The sequence below is a fragment of the Gymnogyps californianus genome, chromosome 1 (assembly GCF_018139145.2).
Source record: "Gymnogyps californianus isolate 813 chromosome 1, ASM1813914v2, whole genome shotgun sequence".
Classification (NCBI taxonomy): domain Eukaryota; kingdom Metazoa; phylum Chordata; class Aves; order Accipitriformes; family Cathartidae; genus Gymnogyps; species Gymnogyps californianus.
Window position 1 is genome coordinate 6,654,340 of NC_059471.1, and position 21,400 is coordinate 6,675,739.

Below are 21,400 nucleotides of genomic sequence, written 5' to 3' on the forward strand. Positions count from 1 at the left end.
CAGATGCCTCATTTGCTGAAAACTTAGCTTTCTCTATATAAAAGCCTCACGCTGGCCTTAATGCTAATCCTATAGAAATCAAGGGGATTTGGGACACTTCACTAAATATGTTTTGCTACAGGCTGTTGCTTCTGGCTTGCGCAAGCTGCCTGTGGCTTGTACCCTAATTAGCATGTTTCAGATTTCTTTTTAACTCCCTCTCACCCACGCAGGCATTTATGGTAAAAGGCTAAACAGCGACTTGAAGAGGAGAAGTTTCTTTTTTCCAAGGTACAAGTTTATGTTGTCCTGCCGTATGTCCTACACATGGTGGTATGCGTTATGGGCATAAGCGAAGAGAAGCCTAGAGATGGGCCCTACATTTACATCACTGGGAAATAATATAAATGCCCTTTGGGGAGTGGTGGAAAGAAGGAGAGGCCTTTCTTTACCTGAAAAGCTGCTCAGCATAAGCCATATTCTAATTCTGCGACTAAATGAAAAGCTAAACTAATCACTGAGCAGAACTAATCTCTCTTTCAAGTAAGCCATTCCATGGGGCTTGCCCTTCACTCAACGAAAGGCAGTGTAGCCGAGGGGAGGCTTCTGTTGTGCTGAAAACGTGACCATCTCGCAAGTATGGATCCCCATTCTCTCTCGAGGGCTAGGAGTCACCTCAGTCTTGTGGTAACTCGGGTTACAGCAGGGACAAGTCCAAACTCATTTAACTGTTTACTACCTGGCAATGCAAGTGAGATTCAGTCTGAGATTAGGGCTCCTACCTTTCTATGTCTGCTTGTGAGCCTGGTTTCTGAGGAGCTGTAGTCAGTGGAGCCAAGAGAACAGTTTGTCTCACCTGCAACTCAAGGAGACACCTGCTGGGCAGGAATATCTGAGCTCGCTTGAAAAATGAAAAATGTTTGCACTGAAGTGCAGGATGAGACGCTGCATAGACACAGGTTGTTTAAAAGGTTTAAGCTTTTTAAAAAGCTTTATTCCAAACAGCTGATTAACCTATCAAGGGTTTAAATCAGATTATGCAATGCTTTTACAAGTTTCTAAATAGGAAATGCATAGGTCAGAAGCCTTCTTGTGCCTGTGGGAAGTAACTGCATTGTGTACTCCTGATAAGGTGTCCAAGATGTGCAATGAGAGTGGAAAAAACCCCCGCTGAATCAATGCACTAAGATACATGTTCATAGAGACTAGCCACAAACCAAAGATACAAAGATATAGATAGGGTTACACAACATATTTGGCCAATTCTAAAAAAAAAATAAAAATTTAAGACTTTGATGATTTTTATGCTCTGGTTTAGTTTTTTTTCCAATTAATTTTTGGTTATTTCAATTTATTTAAGTAGGGGTTTTATGGAGACAGATAAAATGCATTCAAGCATTCAAATTTCTAATTTGAATTATGCTTGGATAAATGAGATTCTGCTTTAGCAGAGTATTAAGTATTTTGTAACAGGTCTACATTTTATGGCAGCCTGCATTTACCCATTCAGTGTCTGATCAAGTGGGAATTCCACATTTGACAGACTGCAAGTGGGGGACCACAAAACTAAATATTAACTTGGATCCTTTATTAGATATACGTGCAGCTACCACAACAGAAGCCCAAAAAGCGCACAAGCGGTCTCACAGTGGTAAGGAAAGCAACCTTTCAATTAGCCATCTGCACACAGACATACCTCTCATTAAACTTCTATGTGTAAATCATGATTCGGGCACTCAAAAATAGTTTCCACAAAGCCCAGTGCCACACACAGCTTGAAGAACAGAGCAAATATTTAATGAACTGAGAATGTCACATTTCTATGTTAACAGCACAGCTTGTCTATTTTTAACCAACCTTTTCTTTAGATAAGGCCTTGATCATCTGAGCTGTGATGTGCCTGTCTGATTTACCAATAATGCCATCTTTGTGGCTCCTGCTTGGCATTTCTTCTGGTTCTTTATGAATAGGCATGGCTCTTCCAACCACACACAGCTTTGTCTCCAGAGGACCCAGTTTTAAGTATTCCTTAAGAAAAAAGAATATTATTCTTCCACAATTACATAGAAAAGCAGCCATTCTTCAAAAAAACCCAGCAACTTTCCTTTTAAAAGCAACTGTAGAGACGCTGCCCTGGTGTTGCTATGTTTGGTAATGTCAGCGTTAATGAGCTTGGTTTACAAGCCAGCTCATCTTAGGAGGCTGCAGCCCTGCTGCCCTCTTCTTTTCCTGTGTGTTTTCACCAATAACACTTTCTCTGCAAACCAAATTCTGCTCCCCAGTTCAGCTCTGTGAGAAGAATTAAACTAATCCAACAGCTCACTATTGCCAAAAGAGGTCGAAGTCCAGCGTCTGTGCTGGCTCTGGTTTTCTCCAAACCTCTGAGTCAATTCGGTTGACTAACCCAACAGAAAACTAATTCAAGAGGAGGAAAAAAGACAAGTTTTTCTGTTGGGTTAGCGAGTGAATCGGCTACAGAAAAGGCCGATGTGCACTACGGGTTCCCTAAGGGCAGGAGCAGGACCGTACAGGCAAGGCCAGGGAGAGGGAAGCAGGAACCCTACAGTGCAAGCTCTTGAATCACCTCTATTTAGGAAATGCTGTCATAATAGTTGCTGATGCGACTCCACTGTTTGCAATTATACCTTCGTTGTTATAAAGTACAAGAATGTCAGCAGCACCTGTGTCCCTCAGTGGGGTGGGCTCTGCGGTGCTAACAGCAGGCAGAAAGAAGTAAAGCTAATATTCCTCTCCCAAGGCAACAACTGCAAGGAAACGAACACCTGGACAGATTTTTTTTTTGTTAAATATTCAGCTTTTCTCTGTAATGACTCCTCAGGACAGAGCCACTCCTTAAGTTAGTCTCTGATCAAGGCAACAGGATGATTTCTCTGAACGCAAGTTGCAGGGTATTAATGAAACTAATGCCAAATTTCTAGAAAAAGAGTTGTTGTTGGGGGGTTTTTTTGGTTTGGTTTTTTTTTTAAACTCATTGTTGAGTAAGTTTGAATAGAATATTCAAGAGTAAAGAAACATTATGGAGAAGTATCTTTACACAGCAAGCCCTGCAGTCTGCACCACGTCTATATCATCTTTAATTTGCAGTAGAAATCGGTGATGTAGAGTAATATAGTTTCTAACAGTAATTAGTTCATTTAGAAATGTATTCAAGTTTTCATAACTCAAGAGTGTAGTATCAAAGGCACCCAGGAAACATCTTTTTGCAGCCTAGGCTCGAGGATCTCCTGAAGCAGGTGCCACCACCTCTTTCAAGAACCACACAAACTCTGCCTATTTACATATAACCTGTACCTTTTTATTTTCTCAACCCCTGTATTTTGCACCCAGGAACACATTCATGGCTTTCCATTGAAGGATTAAATGACTTGTTGATCCTTTACTGCTACTATGCAGCAGAAGTTCTAAAAGGACCAGCATCCAAGCAAACAAGAATCTGTGCAATACCATAGAAAACTGTCGCTTGGTGACATTCAGAATTCTTTCTAGGGGGAATTTGACACTCACGTATGCTGATTCCTAGGACACCATTCAGTTGCCGAAACAAAGGGCATTTCTGATAGCACAAGACACAAAGGCATCTAAAACATCCATGTGAGCCTGACCTGCATGACAGAACCTATGCTCTTTTGGCCCACCATCTGAAGGACAGGGGGTGTCCTCACCATCTCAAATAGCACCAGATGCCTATGATTAAGCATCTGAATCGTACGCTAGGTAAAAGGCATTGGAGTTTTTTCTGCCATAACACCACTGGGAATAGAACGCTCCTGGCAGTAGCTCATGCTCCATACTGAAATACGTTTGTGTCAGTGAAAGACCCGATTACTTCAACTCATACCTGGAAATGTTTTTCATCTTCATACAACAAGCTATCAAGAGTTGGAGTGAATGACTTTTCCCACAGCTCCTCATCACTGCCTTGAGGCTTCTCATTCTCTGCTTTAGACTGAATCTTTGGAAAGGCTTTTTTTTTCTGACAGGGGCACGTGGCACTTCTGAGGCTTTCATCTCCATCTGTCTTTGCTTTTTAAAGAGAAGAACAATGATGTGTATGTAATTGTTAAGCTTTATGATCAGAATTAGTACTTGGTATGAGCATTGCCTGTAATCTTTAATGTGGCTTGGCCGGTGTTATGTAAAGAACAACTTGGTAGGATTTTTAATTGGCAATCCAAGCCAAATGTTGATTTTGCTCACTGATTTTTCTATGTTTATTTCTGTTCACAATTTCTGATCAACATCGGGGACTGAAATTGACTGGAAGTTAGAAGTAATGGGTCTGTAGGATGGGGCAGGGGAAAAAAATGAGCTTTTATCAGTTCAACTTAAATCCTATATAGCCCTGAATAGTTAAAAAAATAGGAAAGGCAGCAAAAACAAGTATAAACTTTTTCTGTATCCATGTATGTATCTCTATATGTACGTATGTACAAGTTCCTGAAACACAGCTAGTCTACTTATAATTCCCCTGAAGAGCCCGCATTTGCAGTTGACTGATTCTCAGGCTGATAGATAATTCTGGACATGGACTGCCAAGTTATATGTTTGCCAGGGACAGTGACTTGACCCCAGCTTATTGGAACAAAACCGACTCCTCCCAGTAACTATTGTAAAGGTCTAGCAAAGGTAATAGAGCTGAACTGTTCAAAGTAAACATATATCTAATTCAGAAGGCTTCGTCAACATGTTTGCTGGTGCCTGTTTGCCGGTTCCAGAAAGGCCCACCTATGGCTGGAACTGATCAGAACTTCAACAGACTCGTTCACGTATCCATAACTGTATGGCTTCAATTTTTGCAACTTACCTCTTTGATTTAATTTTGTCCTTTTTCCCCTCTCTTTCTTCTACTCACACAAAGATGTAAAATACAACATGTGATACTAAGGAATCTGTAGAAACTGCCCGAAACAGATAAGCACACTCACGTGGTTCTTCTTGCCTAATGGTATATCCTTTTCCTGGGCACACCTACCAGAACAGATGGAGATTCAGCCCAAAATTCAGTACTGCTTACCAAGATTTTGAGTTCTGGTTGAGCTCCATGCAGCTTCATCTCCTCTTGCTAGGGATTTATTTATAATTTAACTCCGGTGTATCTCTATGAGCTGAATGACTGTAAAGTGCATGTACACGTCAAGTGAAAGCCAGTGTAGAGTTCAAGAGTGTCCTCTCAGGGACAAGATATAATGAAGTTATGATGATATGGATCAGTAAAGAACTGATTAAGATATGAATCATACCTTCATAAAAGATGGCCGATCCTGTCAACCACATTCCAGGCTAGCTCTATATGCGTAATTACATTCAACAATCTAAACACCAATTTCAATTTTAAAACTGTATTACAGGTAGATTGTGGTTTTGTCTTCTTAACGCAAACTACAGTCTATCATTGCTGTGGTGGCTGCAATTAAGTGGGAAATGAAGCGTTCACCATGTCAAACAGGCACTTTGATAAAAACTTTAAAAGTATGTAAATGTTCAGTAACTTATCAGTTCTTATAAGCTTCTGGCATGTGCATTACCTTCATACTCTCTATACTCTACTTTGTTCATTTCATCCTTAGGAAATTCATCTTGCAAGCCAGCAGCCTGGGTAAGAAACAAATGCCTATGAAATTAAAAAGATAAAGTGAAACTCATATTAGAGGTCTGAATTTTCTCTCCAAATTGTCCTGTGCAATCTTTTGGGGTGAGGGGGAGGGCACCCTTTCTGAAAGCCATTTGCTGCTTAACCACAAATGCAGAATAGCGCAATGGTTTAAAAATGCAATGGAGGCAGCCAGGTAGCTTAGTGGCTAATAAGCTGCTCTTTTTTATTCTTAGTGCCTAAGTTCAACTATGTCCATGAGACTAAAAGAAAACAAATGTTATAGTCTCCAGTCAGTCCAAGATTCAAACCACAGCTGGCAGCTCTCACTTAAAAGCAGTCCAAAGTTTGGAGAGGAGAGAAAAATGGTCACTTCTTAAGACTTGGAAATTTTTTATGCAATGTGGCTGAAATCACTGAGCTGGGACTGGAAAATGAAGATGGATCATTCCCATTGTTACATTGTGCTTTTGATACCATTAGTGTTGACATTTTGCAGCTAAATTAATCTTTCTCTAGGGAACAAGTTAAATAATTTCAATATAAAAGAAACTAATACTACAGACACCTCTACAGACAGACCTATCCCAAGGCCTCTTCCTTACTCAGTACCAGGTCATCTGTTTCACTTGAGATTGCAAAACCCCATATGTTTGCATATTAATCTTCACATCCTTAAACATTTTGCCAATAGTAAAGGAAAAATCTATTACTCAGCATTTGGTCTGAGAAGCTGGGTCTGAGATGATTACAACAGAAAGAAACTATTTCCAAGCCCCAATGGTATCCCCACTAAAAGAAAGTGAGTGTTGCTAGGTCTTAGTAGATCATTAAAGAACACAGTTTCTTCCCTGAATTTTGGTATTTGGGAGGTTACAATGTCACTGTCATCCTTCAGAGACACAAGTCCCACATATACTCAGTCAAATCCTGCCTCCCCTCAACTACGAAGCTACCTTGGCTTTGTTGTGGGAGAGCCCAAATAGCTCTAGAGGCAGGAGAAGGCATTACCTTTTTAAAAAAAAAAAAAAAATCACTTTTGAGTCTGTAAAGGCATCATTTTACCTGGGTACTCTCAGATTCTGAAGTCTGCCATCAATCAGTTTTGTCACTAAACCGATATTTTCTTCTTCCAGGAGCTGAATAGAGGCTTTCAAATCACTTACTTCCTTTTGGTACATCTTTACCTTTTGACAATTTAAAAAAAAAAAAAAAAAAATCTTAGAAAGACTATACCCATTTTGGAAAGCTTTCATAGTAGCTATCTTAGTAGCGCATACCTAGAAAGACTGCAGCTGTATCAGCAAGACTGCACATTTGGTGGAGAAACATAGTGACACGTTTTCAGGCAAAGGGAAGGCCTCTCTGGTTCTTTCACAGCTTTTTTAGAACCCTTTACTGGTACAACTCTGTCAATCAATCACAGCCACACATTTGGGCTATGCAACCCTGATAGCAAAACTTTCTCATGGAGCCAAACAGGTCTGGTAGACAGAAGCTCTGGATTTTTCTTTTTTGCTTTTGCGTCAGAGCTTTGAGAGAGAAAAACCTTGTTTGTAGAGTTAAATTCAGGCTCTGGCTCAGCAAGTGTTGCTTTTCTAATTCCTGCCTATACAGAAAACCTTCTTACCCAGAATTAGTGAAACTTTCAGTCCAAGTCAGCCACGAGATTGGCTAAACCCCAGGTTCTACTTTCTTTTGGACTGGTAATCACCCCATATTGCTATGAAGTTATATTAACCAAAGGATACCAGTTATTCAGTTCGCACAATTCCTCTCACTTTTCCTGAAGTACAAGCAAGTTCTTACCCCCTTCACTGGGAAGTGGAATGTACTATGGGACAGATACCTTCCCAGACGTCCTAGCCATATGCACATGTTTAAAAGCAGTACCTAGTGATCTGAATGCATCTGTTCTCACCAAAGCCAAATTAACCCAGCTATAATCATCCAAATTTGCAGTTAAAAACTAGCTCCCATTTCTCCCAGGGATTAAAAAATGACAGGACATTAACCAGTAACAGGATGTGGCTTGGCACGGTGAGGTGATGCAGCTTTGCACCATCTTGGTGTACACAGTAACCATGGGAAAATGTGAATGAAGTCTCCAAATCTGTTCAAATTTGGAGGTAACTAGTTTAGGGCTGTTTTGGTACGTCATTTTTCAGTTCAGTGGCCAAACTGAAAAAATGATAAATTTTGAACCAGGACGAAATCGAAATTTTTGGTTTATCTCCCCAAAAGAAAATACTGGAAGAGTCTGTCAGCTACATATAAACATTAGCATGAAAGAAAATATTTCATCTGTATAAGAAAAGCAGAGAAAATGAATGGGTGAATTCAGAGGACTGGAGAAGTTAGTGATAATAGTTTTGTTTTTCAATATTTCATATTCAAAAATAATTCAAAGCACTAATTCATAACATAGGAAATGTCTAGTTGAGAGGAAAGAAACCCAAATCCTGCAACTCTGAGGTGAGGGCCTGTCAGGACATAAGAGTACTCCAAAGTGGATCTCCCTTGTTGACACTGCCTAATGTGTGTAAAATTCGTAAGTGTTCAGTGAGACAGGGAGATGGGAAGGGAATTCATACTCATTCAGTGACAGGATGTATAGATTCGAGCTCCTGTTTGTTTACACAGATTAAAACATTAATTCTTTCCTATTGACCCCTACCTCATTGCCTCAGAAGCTGTGGTTTGGACACCCTCCCTGGAAAGTTAAAGATGTAGGCTCAGAGCTCATTAAGGGGAAGAAGGAAAGCCGTATCCCTACATACTGGCAAGTATCTTAAACTAGTAAGTAAAATAGAGAAACCTCTGCCAGGTTTGTTGAAATGGCCCTGAAAAATAATAAGTTCATTTATTCATTTCCCAAAAAGTTTTGCTCAGTTCTAAACTGTGTGGTTGTAAAGGTGGGGAAGGGTGTTTCCTCCCTCCAATCTCTTGCTTAGATTTGATCGCAACAAAGAACCTGTATTGATTGGAACAAACACAATCAAACCTTCACCATGGAAAAATCAGTTTCCTAAATTTGGCTCACAAAAAAGTTTTTTCTTGACAAGAAAAGTTACAACTATCTAATATATAGCTCTAAATTGCCATTAAAGGACAGTATAAAAGCTATCAAGTAATCAATTACAACTATATACAATTTTGATTTTCCTCTCTTCAGTGTACTGATCTCCAGGGTTTCTTTATTATCTCCCATTTAAAGCTGTCTCAAGCCCTTTCTCCAAAAAGGTTTCCAATGTCCATATCCATTTTCTTTCAATACAGCAGCACTAGAACTTTAATGCAATTCAAAACTACACTCTTCAGATATTGACATGGTTGAGCCTTTACATGATATAGTATCCCAATCTCCATAGATATAAATACTTAATTGTATGGAACGTTGTAGTCCTTCATATAACTTCTTGGGCAGGAAAAGGGGTCCTTCGTTTGTGAAAGTAGATGTTCACCTTTTACCTTTATTCACCAAATACACTGTTTGCTACTCAGGATTACAGGTTAATTACAGGAAAATTGCTCTCCTTTTCGGATGAAAGTCTTCAGAGGCCCATCACTGGAAACAGTTATGACTAGGCCATGGTATTTCAAACCTGAACTACCATGATAAACTGTACGCAAGTGATCCTCTTACCTCTTCTTTTAGCCATTCATTCTCTTCAATTTCTCTGCGACTGTTTTTGTCTAAGTATCTTACAGCATTCTGAGAAAACACAATTTAAGATCATCTCATCTGAAAGCAGGACTTTGACAGTGCTGCATGCTATAAAGAACATTCTGCTGTTTAGCAGGAAAAAATTAAGAAACATCCACACAACAGACCGTAGCATCCTCTGAGGGATTACAAGGGGATTTAGTCCGCAAGGCCAGCTGTTTCTTCTCCACCATCCTGCCTACTGCAGTTTATATGTCAAGCAATTTACCAATATTTTAAAATTTCCCATATTAAAATAGGACATTTCCTTTTTGCCTAACAAGTTCTGCTATGTTCTCACTACTGCTCAAATCTTCCTGTTTTCAGGAAATCAAACCTTTAGGTATTAAAAGACCCAAGCAAAATCACAAATGAGGCAGTCCTGATCTATGACAAGTGACTGACTTAAACATGTAGCAGTCTATGCTAATGAGCCAAGGCTACAATTTAATTATTGATGTCAGTAAGCGGAAAGGAACAACTGAGAGGGAAGATTCCCCTGCAGATCACCATAAACACAGTCTTTTGGATTATGTTCTCACGTGGCTGAAAATTCCAGCACTGAAGTCAGGGAATTTAAATAGCTAACAGGCCCAACCAGTGATTTGTACTGAAGTATGCTTTGCATTTTGTAAGTGTAAGAAGTCGTCACCATAAATACTTTGTAAATCACGTTTGCAAATCAGAGCTGGCAGAGATGACCAAAAAAAAGTCTATGTATCAATAAGCCTAAATTTTACTGTAGACTGCACTATTTTGGCATTTTAAAAATGTTTTACTTTACAAGTACAAAACAACTTTTTTTTTTTTTTCCAAATTGATATATATTTCCATGCAGACAATCTCATTGTGTTATTGGTTTTTGAAGTCTATGCAAACGTCAAAATCAAGGTCACAGCAAAAGTGACATGTTCTTGCAGAAGTCATATCAGTGCATGGTGCCCCAGTTTCCCATACCTTGTTTGTAAAATGCCCTCGCATCTACTCATTGTTAGTCTGATGTAAAAAAAAAAAAAAAAAAAAAAAAAAAAAAAAGACACGTGTGTATAACAATAACCAATGCCATGTTTAGTAAGAAGATTTACGGTTTATTTTACTATCAATTTCTTAGAAAATTTGCAAGTCTTAATTCGAGTTAAAATAATTATTAATGCAGAGTACATGAATCCTAACTATGATGCAGTTAGGACTTCTAAAAAAGGCAGATGGAATACCTCAGGGGCCTGTTCCTTGCTTAACTTCATGTGCCTCTCAACCAGTCTGTCATTTTCTTCTTTCACTGCTTTCAAAGCATTTCTATAATATTCTTCAAAACAAAAAAAGAAAATCAGAAATCATTATTTGACATCAATTTCTCCTGACAACAAATAGATAATTGGCACGTTGTTCCTAAACTGGAACTTGTCAGCCAGCATCACATGCATAGATGCTCCACAGAAAAGGATTCAAACATCCTTCTCCACAGAAATTCTCCTCCTAAACCCAAAGGACAGTAGTGTTAACTACCAAACTAGAAATCTGAAGTGGCTTACACATTTCTGTTGGCAACTACAACAGCTGAACAATTCACTGCTAACTGAGCAGTGAGCTGAGCAATTCTCTGCTAAAATATTGGTATCTTAACATTAAATTTTGCCTCTGTCAATACCAGAGCTCCTGGAATCATGCTTAGAAAACTTATTTTTTTAGGTATAGAAGGATATTGGATCATGTTATGCACGTGGCATTTTTTTCAGACAGTTATTATACAGAGCCTAATAAATTTTCTGACTTACCTAAGCCTTCCAGGGGGTTCTAATTTGACAACAGGACAAAATGGAGAATGTTGCAATTGCCTCAATGATTTGCTTTCATCGTTACTTGTGGTCATTATTTAGAAAGTGTGTCTTATGTTGAACTGAATTTGTTTGGGTTCAAGTTCTAGTCACTTGCTATTTAATTATTTCATCCTTCCCTTCAGTTGTTTTTGTGCTATTCTAAACAGCCCACTGCTGCTTGGTATTTTCTCCTTTTGAAGGAATGAATGAGACTGTAGTAATTTTCTTTGAAGGAAGGCACTTCATACTTGTTCCCGAGGCTTGAAATTCAGCCTAGCTCTGCACTTGTGTTGCAGACAGCCTATTGCTGATCTGGCTGTAAATGAATATCTAGTCACGGACCCACTGTGGAGTCAAAGGCAGTCAAATATGAAAGGTGCATTAGTTCTTAATTTAACACTGTGGAAGCTGGCCTGCCTTAATCAATCCACCATCTAGACTTGGCAGAATGAAATGGAAGTACTTACATACTATAATTAATTCATCTTTTCATTCTTTCAGACAACTAAACAACCTGAGTTGTACTGGGAGAATGAAGAAAAGGAGGAACTGTTCAGACATACTTACTGTTTCTAAGGAGGCTATTTTCTCTAACTCTCACTGCAACACTGTTTTCCCCACACCTCACGTAAGTGTATGGCTCTCTTTTGCTTCCTCTCCCCTCCAGCAATTTTGTTTAAAATGTCATCTCCAGACCACATGAACTGTGCCAGCGTCAAGCCCTTCAGTGTTACCTACAGAGACAGAAACCTCTTCACCTGTACTTATTCCCTAAGCCTCTTACACATTCGAGGAGTGAACAAGCCCAATTGGCTGCCGCATCACTCTGGAAGCTTGTTAGATTTTTTAATTTTTTTTTTTTTTTTTTTGTAGGCTAGAAGAGTGTACTCCCCAGCCACTTTGTAAGTTCGATTTTAGGAAACTGAGTAAAATAGTATGCTAACATCCAGTACTGGCAGCATCATTTTGCAGTATGTTAATTAGGCAACTGCTATATGTACCTCTGAAACAGTCTTTCTATAAATACGCTTCCGTTCGATCACAAATTTTTGGCTCTGTACCCTGTGACATGCAGGAGGTCAGACTGAATGTTCCTACTGGCTCATTCTGGCTTTCTATATAAAAGCTCGTTCTCTTTTTCATTTCATATTTCAGCAGCTGTATAACAAAATTTTAAATTGATTAAGAACACAGAAAATGCATAATGAAAAATATCAACCTCTCCTGAATACAGAGATGGATATCTGACAAGCTATCTGGCAATGTAGAAAACACCGTGCAGATCTTAATCGTGATAAAATATGTTTCAAGAGACAAAAAGATAGCTAGCTGGCTCTTCTCCACAGTAGTTGATGCCTGGTAATGGTTGGCACAGAATATACAGAGACCCTTAGAGCAGTGTCACGGCCTGTTACTACCAGCTGCTTGGCTGTGGTCATGCATACTGAGAGGGACATAAAGGAAGAAAACCAGGACATCCTTCTCCCGTTAGAAGCATGGGTTATGTAACAGAAAAATATTTAAATGATTTTAAAATAATGCAGTAGTAAAGAAATCTTTGTAAAGCACTCAGCACCAGAATACATAAGCCCTCAAATTAATTCCACTGTTGTGTCAGTATTGAAACAGTTCCCAGTATTTGTATATGTCTGTACTGGCAATTTTGCAGGGCCTCATACACAAGACTATGCAACTAGGAGGCAAAGTTCAGACCACTGGCTAAACAGCTCCCTCTAGTTCTGCATTTAAACCAGTATGCTCAATTGAAACGACTCTGTTCCAAGAATGAGCTCATACTACTTTCCTGTCAAAGGAGTTTTCAACATGTGAATTGCTTGTAGCACGATGAGAAGCAACAAAAGCAGAGTCAACATTTTCAAGTATGACTGCTAAGGGAGTCATGTGTGTAGGCGATCTAAATACACGTAGACTTATTTTTAGAAAACCGCTGTCCTTCACAGTAACATTTTTTAGAAATGAGTTGCCTGTATTTTACAAGAAAATCATCAGAAGACAAGCTTATCAGCTTCTTTAAGTGTTCATAATTTCTGTAACTTTATCATTTTCTTTAATAAAGAGACTTTCACAGAGAGAGTGAGTTCTTCCATTTTATAGGATTATGCAGCCTAGTTTAGGTGCACTGTCTTGGAAAAGTTGATAAAAGTTACTATAACTTGACATCAAGCTAAATTTATAATTTAATTAATTCCCAGGAATAATACAGAAAGAGCTTGTAAGACTTGCATTACACTAGCTGGAAACTGACCTGTAGCCCTGTGAAGGTCATCTTTGACTTCCTTGATCTCTTTTTCCAGATTCATAATCTTGTTGGCCTGTGTTTTACTTCCTACATTTTTGTACTCCAACCAATAATCCCTCTCACCCTGCTTTACTGAAAGTCTTTGGTCAGTTTCTTCAATCTGGGAGTGCAGATCTATTAAAGTAAGAACATCAGAAGACAAGTTCATTACCAATGTCTTGAACTGATTGATAGTTCATAATTCTTATGACTTCATCAAATTCTTTAATAAAGGCCCTTTCACTGGGATTGGAGAAAGAAGGGTGATTCTTCTACACTACAATACATTACAACATGATGGCCTCACATAGTGTCAAGGGCCACCATCATTGCTGAAAACAGCTTGATCTTATTCTGCCAAGGAGAGACAAGAGTTCTCACTGAAATGTTGTAACCAAAGACACATGTATCTCCCACTGAGAATCTCAGGGATGGCAGCCAGAACTTTCAACAATCAAACCTAGTCATTTTTGCTGCCATCAATAATTTTTTTTTAATCTTCCAGTGGAGCCAGTGCATAGGGCTTTCATGAAGTTCAACTGAATGGAAAATATCAAGCCTCTGTTCTTGCACAGTAATACACATCACTTGGAAGGAACAAAACAGAGTCTAATATTCGGGGTTTGTTTCTAGAAAAGACCCACTTCTATTGAATTTTAACTCAACTTAATTAACAGGTTTACTTACAAGCCTTCCATAATGTCGTACTAGGCTTAGAGAGCTTAATTTTGAGGAAGAAAAGTTTTATGTTTTTGTGGAACAAGGAAGTTTAATCTCTATTTAAAATGCAAAAAAAGTACTCAATCTCAACTGTGTAAACTGCAAACCACACTTCCATGAATCACAACATACCTTTCAGAAGTTGTTCTTTGTCCTTGACGTATTGCCATATTGCTTTCAGTGACTCTTCCACATCATCCCTAGTTACAACCTCCTTTTCATCTTGTTCTTTCTCCTCCTCTTCTATTTGTCTTAGTATACGCCTGATGTGTGCCTGCTGTTCTTCCTTCAGAAGGTCATTCTACAAAAGAACAACAGAAGAAAAGGCATGTATTAAAACATTTTCAAATTAGTCTTCAAAGTTACAAACTTCAGTAATGAAGAAAAGTAAAATCTGACCTAGTGCCAGGATGCACTGCAAAAACACTCAGCTAAACAGCTATTCTTCACATTCAGAAAGGATGGAGTGGAAGGGAGAGTTTGCAAGTCTCAGTAGTTTATCAGTAACTTCAAGACCATTACAAGGAAATGAGAGACAAATGACTGCTGTACTTGGTGCAGCACATGAATAGCCCTCCATTGCCTGGAAAGGAAGTTCCTTGTGGGTCAATTTAATAACAATATTTATTTTTAGGAGTTATTTACTTCACTTCAACATATTTCATGACAATGTACCACCTTCATGTAGAAATGTTGTCAGACAATCAGGTCACTTGCGTATAACCACAGCAGAGAGTCTTGTCAGAGCTGGAATTAGTTATACCTACTGATTCCACAACTGTGATTATATCCCCTTGCCACGACCCTCTCAAGTGACACTCAAATTATCTGAAATTACTGATCATGTAATGTTTGCTCCCAAAGGATACCATAAAGGAGCAAATAACCATACCAGCCAAACTGTAACAGTAACTATGCAGTAGAGAAACTCTCAAACATTCCCCACTTCTAGAAGGATTAACTCTAGACCACTCAGAAACATTAAGGAGGAAACAAAGAGTGGAGCTCAAAGAACTGTCAAAACATGGGTAAATTAAACAACTAGCACTTCAAGCATGCCCTGAAGTACCTTGCACAGTCTAAAATATGAAGGAGTCCTTGAGAGACCATGAACTAGCAGCAAATTGGGGGAATAACCGTAAGAGACTTCAGATGTCTGCAGAGAGAAGAGCCAAATGCCACTTTCACTGATAGTTAAGGTCACAAATGAAACACCATCCAGGCTTCAAGACTGAAAGAACGCCAAGGAAAGCTAAACAGAAAGCAGGGCAAGTATCAGACATGGGAGGGACAGAGAGACATTGGTTTTTTCGATGTTTCATTGCTATAGGAAGTGCAGGCTGCAACATTGTTTAATCACATGATCCAGTTCAAGGATTTTTAGGCAATTTGAATTCATTTCATTAGGTGACTGTATATATATCCACTTTCAAAGTTCACTGCTCTCAGCCATCAGATGCCATATTAGGGTTCTTTATATACAGTTCATATATACAGTTCTTTAAAGTGTCACTCAGGTGCGATCAGTAGTTACATAACTTTGTTCTAAAAATGACCCAACACAACTCTTAACCCATAAGAAAGTGAGTCTTCATCAAGCAGTGCTACAAATTGCACCTAGACAATTGTGTGATGCTCCTTCTTCTTTGTTCAGTTTTCATTGTAACTAAGTTTGCAAGAATAATTAAACTCTCATAGAAACCTGTGCAATTCCATTACCTCAGAAGTGAATCAAAGAAGGTCAGCAAATCTCAATACTTGGTTAGATCTGCTAATACTACTGACAAAAATGAAGTTAATACCGTTTATTCTTTGTGCGCTGAACTATTGAGGAATATTTGCAGGACTGTTTAAAAAGGCACATCTGAATGTACTTCAGTAAAGTTACCTACTGAAAGGGGGCTGGCTGTCCGATGTTTACTGCAGAATAAGATTAAATACTTAGGCAGTTACTGAGGGTCTCATATGCATTGGAAAACACCTTCACTGAACTCACTTTACCTTACTGCTGTGTCCTATTCTGCAATGTTCGACTCCTGCAGCTTCTTTTTTGCATGGTTATATTTAGGACATTTATGCTTTATGTCACATTTAATTCAGATAACACTTTAACTTTTAGCACATAAAGTGACTCACTAACTAGTTTCACTGACTAAGAAATTCACTGCAATGACTAGTTTTAGTGAATGTAGTATTAGGATTAAAAGAATAAAATTGAATCTGTGAGTTAAAATATCACATATAAAATGTGTTGGGAGAAGGATGGATGGTCACTTACTCTTTCATGATATTCTTTGTTCTTTTTTTCCACTTGTTTCAGATCAAACAAAACTCGATCAATTGCTGTTTCTTTTGTCTCAATTCTGTGGAGAAAGAGTAAAGAAAGAGACATTGTTACAAAAACAGAAGAGAGAGGGATGTTATTTAAGCTAGATTAGATGTAAATACTACTGAAATGTTTATTTTTGTATCATATTGCTTGACTCATTTGGGTAGATACCACTGTCCACTTACTACACATAAAGAAATGATTTCCCGTATACATCTGGACCTTCATGTTAGTTTGGATCTCGTACTCCTACTGAGAAACAGACTCCCTGATTATATTGTTCCTTTGTAACCACTAGAGAGGATTAAGCCGGTTTATTCTTTCTGGATGTGGTTTAGCTGACCTATCGCACAGGTCTCTTTTAGGACAAGATTATTTGTGCTCCAGAAACATTCATTACTCACCACTCACTATAGAGGAAGCCCAGGCAACTCACTCAGACATAGGTCAGATGAATCCCAAACTGGAGAATTAAATAGGATTCAATTCTTCTGAAAATGTGGTTTGTTGAGCTTCATAAACTGCATTTGTACACCAAGAACTTGTTAGCCTTTAAGAAGCGCTAAGGGACTAGGGACTGCAGCCTGAGTAGTATCCTCTAAGTATGTTTATACATTTTTGTCAAAGAACTAGCTCACTGCTTTCACAATTTTCATAGACTACTTGTCATCCTCTTTGCCACAGCTGTAAAATAAGTATTTTTTTCTGGCGTTCTCTCTTCTAGAATGAGAAATGCTGGATTGCAAATGGTGTCTATTTGCAAAAGTCTCTGTAATCTTTCCCTCTGTTCCCGGAATTCATTCACCATACGGCACAATAGAGGCAAGTATTACAATTATCACAATATCTTTTACTGTTTCAACAGCTATTGTTCCTTGAGTTTTTGTTTTTGGTTTTTTTTTTCCCCCTCCTTATTGTATTAAGTTGTTTTAAAAGATCATTTTTTCCTGGCTAAGTTTGGATCACTCCGTCATGCAAATTGCAGGTTACTAGATTTGCATCCTCTGGTGTCAGTGTGCTCCAAGGTATTCTTCAGGTTTTCCATTAAGAACAAGGGTATTAGTTAGAGAGACTAGAACAGAGATATGGGGGTATGGTGGTGATGGCTACAGCAAAAATATATCACTTATTAGACAGAGGTGACAGCTTGGCCACACAGTGTGACCTCCTAAGTTACCTGCCATTTTAAACCATTTCTGTATTTTGAATACTGCTGCTGATCTTAATTTCTGCTACTTTAAGATTTTTTTTTTTAAGTAGCAATCTATATCCATCACTTTGTTAATGTCAAAAATTTATATGAATAGAATTTGCTATTTTGTCTCCTACATATTGGAACCTTCCTCTTTAGGTTATTTTTCTACGGTTTTTGTCAGATTAAAGCTACAAAACAGCTAGATTGATGATTCCTTTGATACTATTTTTCTCAACTATGTATGCTAGGTTTCATCTAGATGATTTAATCATCTAGAAACAACACTCCTCTCCAGTATAATGACAGTTTTGTCAGTCATCTATAGGATGTCACTAGGGCAAGTAATTCACGGGATTGTTGTTCCTAACCAATCCTGAAACAGAAAACTGTACTGAAAATGCAAAATAACAAACTCGCTATGAACAGCAACCATTCTCCAATATACAGAAGAAAAAGCAGGAATGGAAGTTAAATAAATACTACACACTTGATAAATTCTAAAGTGGCATGTGACAGATATTCACTTGTATGATTATGCTGCTTTGATCAATCAAGTGGTACAGAGAAGTTATAGATTACAGAGGTGAAGAGAGAGAAGGAAAGAGAGAGCAAGAGGGAAAGAGGAGAGAGGGAAAAAGATAAAGACAGAAAGAAAAATACTTTTCTTCCCTTTTTCCCCTACTGTTGCTGTAGAAACTAAATATCCTGTGTCAGTACAGCACCCATTTCAGTGGAAGACTCTTCAGACAAATGAGTCATTTGCTTGGATATTTGAATATGCATAACAATAATTTTATTAGAAAGTGGTACGGTTTTTTTCTCAGCCTAGTAATACAGTTTGCTTATTTCTTAGCAAAATAGATTGGTTGGTTTGTTGACTTTTTGGATGGTATTTATTTGTGATATGATTCAGCTAAATCTGGTCTGTTTCACTATGGAAACTTGTACTCTCTTCTTTGTAAAATGAAATAGAAAATCCCACATAAACTCTGTAAACTCCTATAGATGTCACTAGAACTATATGTGGTTGCTCTTCAGTTTGCTTACCCCGCTTTTCATTTCTACACCAAGGCACTACTCCTTGCTCCCTAAATGCTGATAACTGTTGAATATTGGATGTTGTTGAGGTTTTTCCCTTTCAATTTCTGTCTCTGATAAAAGTCACAGAGCTTAATTTTTCTCCTTTTAATCATCTACTCAAGAGATCAGAGATCAAATAAACTGGACTATTTTGTAACTACTTCAGATATTCCCCTCTTGGCTCTTATTTTTCTCTGCTTGATTTTAAGAGACCTTTAAGTTATCCCTCCATTACTTTCAAAATAAAACACTTTCCTTTGTGCTCCACTCTCAGCTGCACCAAGGGAGCAAACTGTAGGTCTTGAGGTTCTGGCTAGTGACTACATACCTCTGTGAACACCAAGGAATCCTAAAAAATACAGTCAAATGTGGTCTTGCAACTTCATCAAACTTGCTTTTGATTTTGCTGATCAAAAGCTTGCTACTAACAGACAAAAATGTGGGGGTTTTTTGTTTTTAATAAAACTCTTTTTCCCAAGTTATAACCTAACGGCATAAAATTATTTCTGACCTATTTAAATGCTTTCTTATAGGTATAGTTTAAAAAGTGTGTATTTCCGAAATAGTCTTGAAAACCCAAAACAAGAACACAAAAGAGCAGTACACAACTGCCACAGTCAATCAGCTCAGGCTCTGAATTGGATGAGTTGTCTTTGTTATCTGCTTTATCCATTCACATATTCTATATGAGTGAAAAGTTTAATATATTAAACCTACTGAAATTCTAGTAAGGCTTCTGGGAAAGCTGATTCAGGTTCTGTAAGTTGCTCTTCTGGTTTCTCCTCTTTCTTCTTTTCTTCCATGCTTGTTGTTGTACTTGTGCTAGAAGTTAGATCTAAAGGGAGGAAAGGGCAAGCAGAAAAGAAGGGGAAAAAAAAAAAAGAAAGAAATGATTTACAAAATGTCATATGTTCACCAGCCTTTGTCACTTGTGACAAGTTCCTAACAGTTCTGAAATAAGCAAAACAAGATTTTTTTTTGACAACAATAATCCTGCCCAGGGTACCACTCAGGCCCATGTTTTGGGGACATCCTGAAGTGTTGTCCTGAGTAAAGATATGTTCGTGAACAGTGGCCTCTATCACTAGTTACTCAGTGCATCCCTTGCTGCGGGCTGCGTTTTACATTCTTGCAAATCAAGCAAGCAGTTGTTCCTTTTCCAGTCCTTTGTCTCTGTTTCTTTATCATGCTTGTTTTACCGAGTCCACTTGTTAATATGCATCTCTTTTCCTCTCCTTCTGTTCTCCTAGCACTATGAATATTTGCCTTTCACTGCAACTCTGATATCCGTTTTCATTGTCAGAGCTGGAACAAAACCACTCTCTGAAAGGATATGCATGTCAGCAGTATTCCCTGGATGTGTTGTCACAACTATCAACCTCAGAATTCAACTGACAATGAATAGTTCTGTAATGGAACTAGTAGCATATATTATATTAAATAAAAAAGTCACAAGAAAAGGGCACTTATGAAGATTCCTCACTTTTAGTGGTCACATAATCAAATGCCAAAACCAGATTAGTTCATATAACATAGGAGGTTTTATTACTGAATGAGTAGAAACAGTGTATATAACCTGTTTTCATATTAAACTGCTTTTCTGAATTTAAGTTCTGAATTCTAACAATTATCACTCTAACAGCTAAAATTGATAACAATTTACTCTGTGACTAAATACAGCAGGCTGGAGACTTTTCCTATTAAAATGAGCACAAGGAAAACAGAAAAAAAAAAAAAAAATCAGTGGAAAGCCACATAGCAAGCCTGCCAAATCAATGTAAAATCAAGGGAATGAAGTTAAACCAACTATCGACAGATGCACTCTAATGTATACGCTGGCGCACGCCTTCTCACTGCATTCACCATACCCTGAAGCAAGGCAACGTCAGCTTTCTGTATACAAAATAACTTTCTACCCTAGATGAGTAGTTGATGCCTGCAGATGAAACAAGTGAGGGTGCTGAGGGCAGGCAGTGTACTGTATATTGCAGAAAGACGTGTAAAAGGAATGCTTACTGTGTGGCAGCTCTACATGGTAAGTGAAAGAAAGGGTAAACATGCCTTGGAGTCTATATCCCCATGCAGTTCCTTAGACCTTGGAATATCTTTTTCATAATGTTTTATCCAGAAGAATTTTACTCCCACTCTGTTGGAAACCTGCTTGTGCAGATTTTGTCTGTTCTGCTGCTGAAAAAAAGTTCACACTCATAGGGACAATTGTCTAGAGGTGTCAATCACCGTCTTTGCACCACCTGATTATTTATGTCACAGATACAGCTAATTCCATTCACAGAAACCTGGGAAATTCTGACTCCCACCAGCAATACCTTGAACTTCTGAAATGTCCCAGATCAAAGTTTTAATGGTTGCTACACCTTGGTAAAATATTTCTACTGTGGAACTTCAACACAATCATGCCTGTGTCACAGTATCACCACATGACTGCAGTAAACCTTACTGACATTTACCATCCAAGAAAAAATCCTTTTGTACCTGAGCATCCATTTGAGTCTGAAGCCATATTAAGTCCTTAATATTCACACACAACCTTTGCAAATATCAATTCAATACAATATTTTTCATGAAACTTTTAAAAATCCTAAACACATGACTGTCGTAAGATTGAGGTTTTAAAAAAAGACCAAGTGAATTAAGAAAAAATCT

General features: G+C 38.2%; 1 protein-coding gene across 1 annotated transcript; it reads right to left on the reverse strand.

The window, feature by feature from the left end:
* Positions 1 to 1,759: 1,759 nt before the first annotated feature.
* Positions 1,760 to 19,566, reverse strand: CCDC83 (coiled-coil domain containing 83). Its single transcript, XM_050903509.1, has 10 exons — positions 19,454 to 19,566; positions 16,411 to 16,495; positions 14,265 to 14,433; positions 13,380 to 13,547; positions 10,511 to 10,602; positions 9,237 to 9,305; positions 6,656 to 6,777; positions 5,526 to 5,611; positions 3,839 to 4,023; positions 1,760 to 2,007 (listed from the first exon to the last, which is right to left on the reverse strand). Exons 1-10 carry the CDS (start codon positions 19,537 to 19,539, stop codon positions 1,828 to 1,830), a joined length of 1,242 nt encoding a protein of 413 aa, XP_050759466.1. The 5' UTR covers positions 19,540 to 19,566; the 3' UTR covers positions 1,760 to 1,827.
* Positions 19,567 to 21,400: the final 1,834 nt, after the last annotated feature.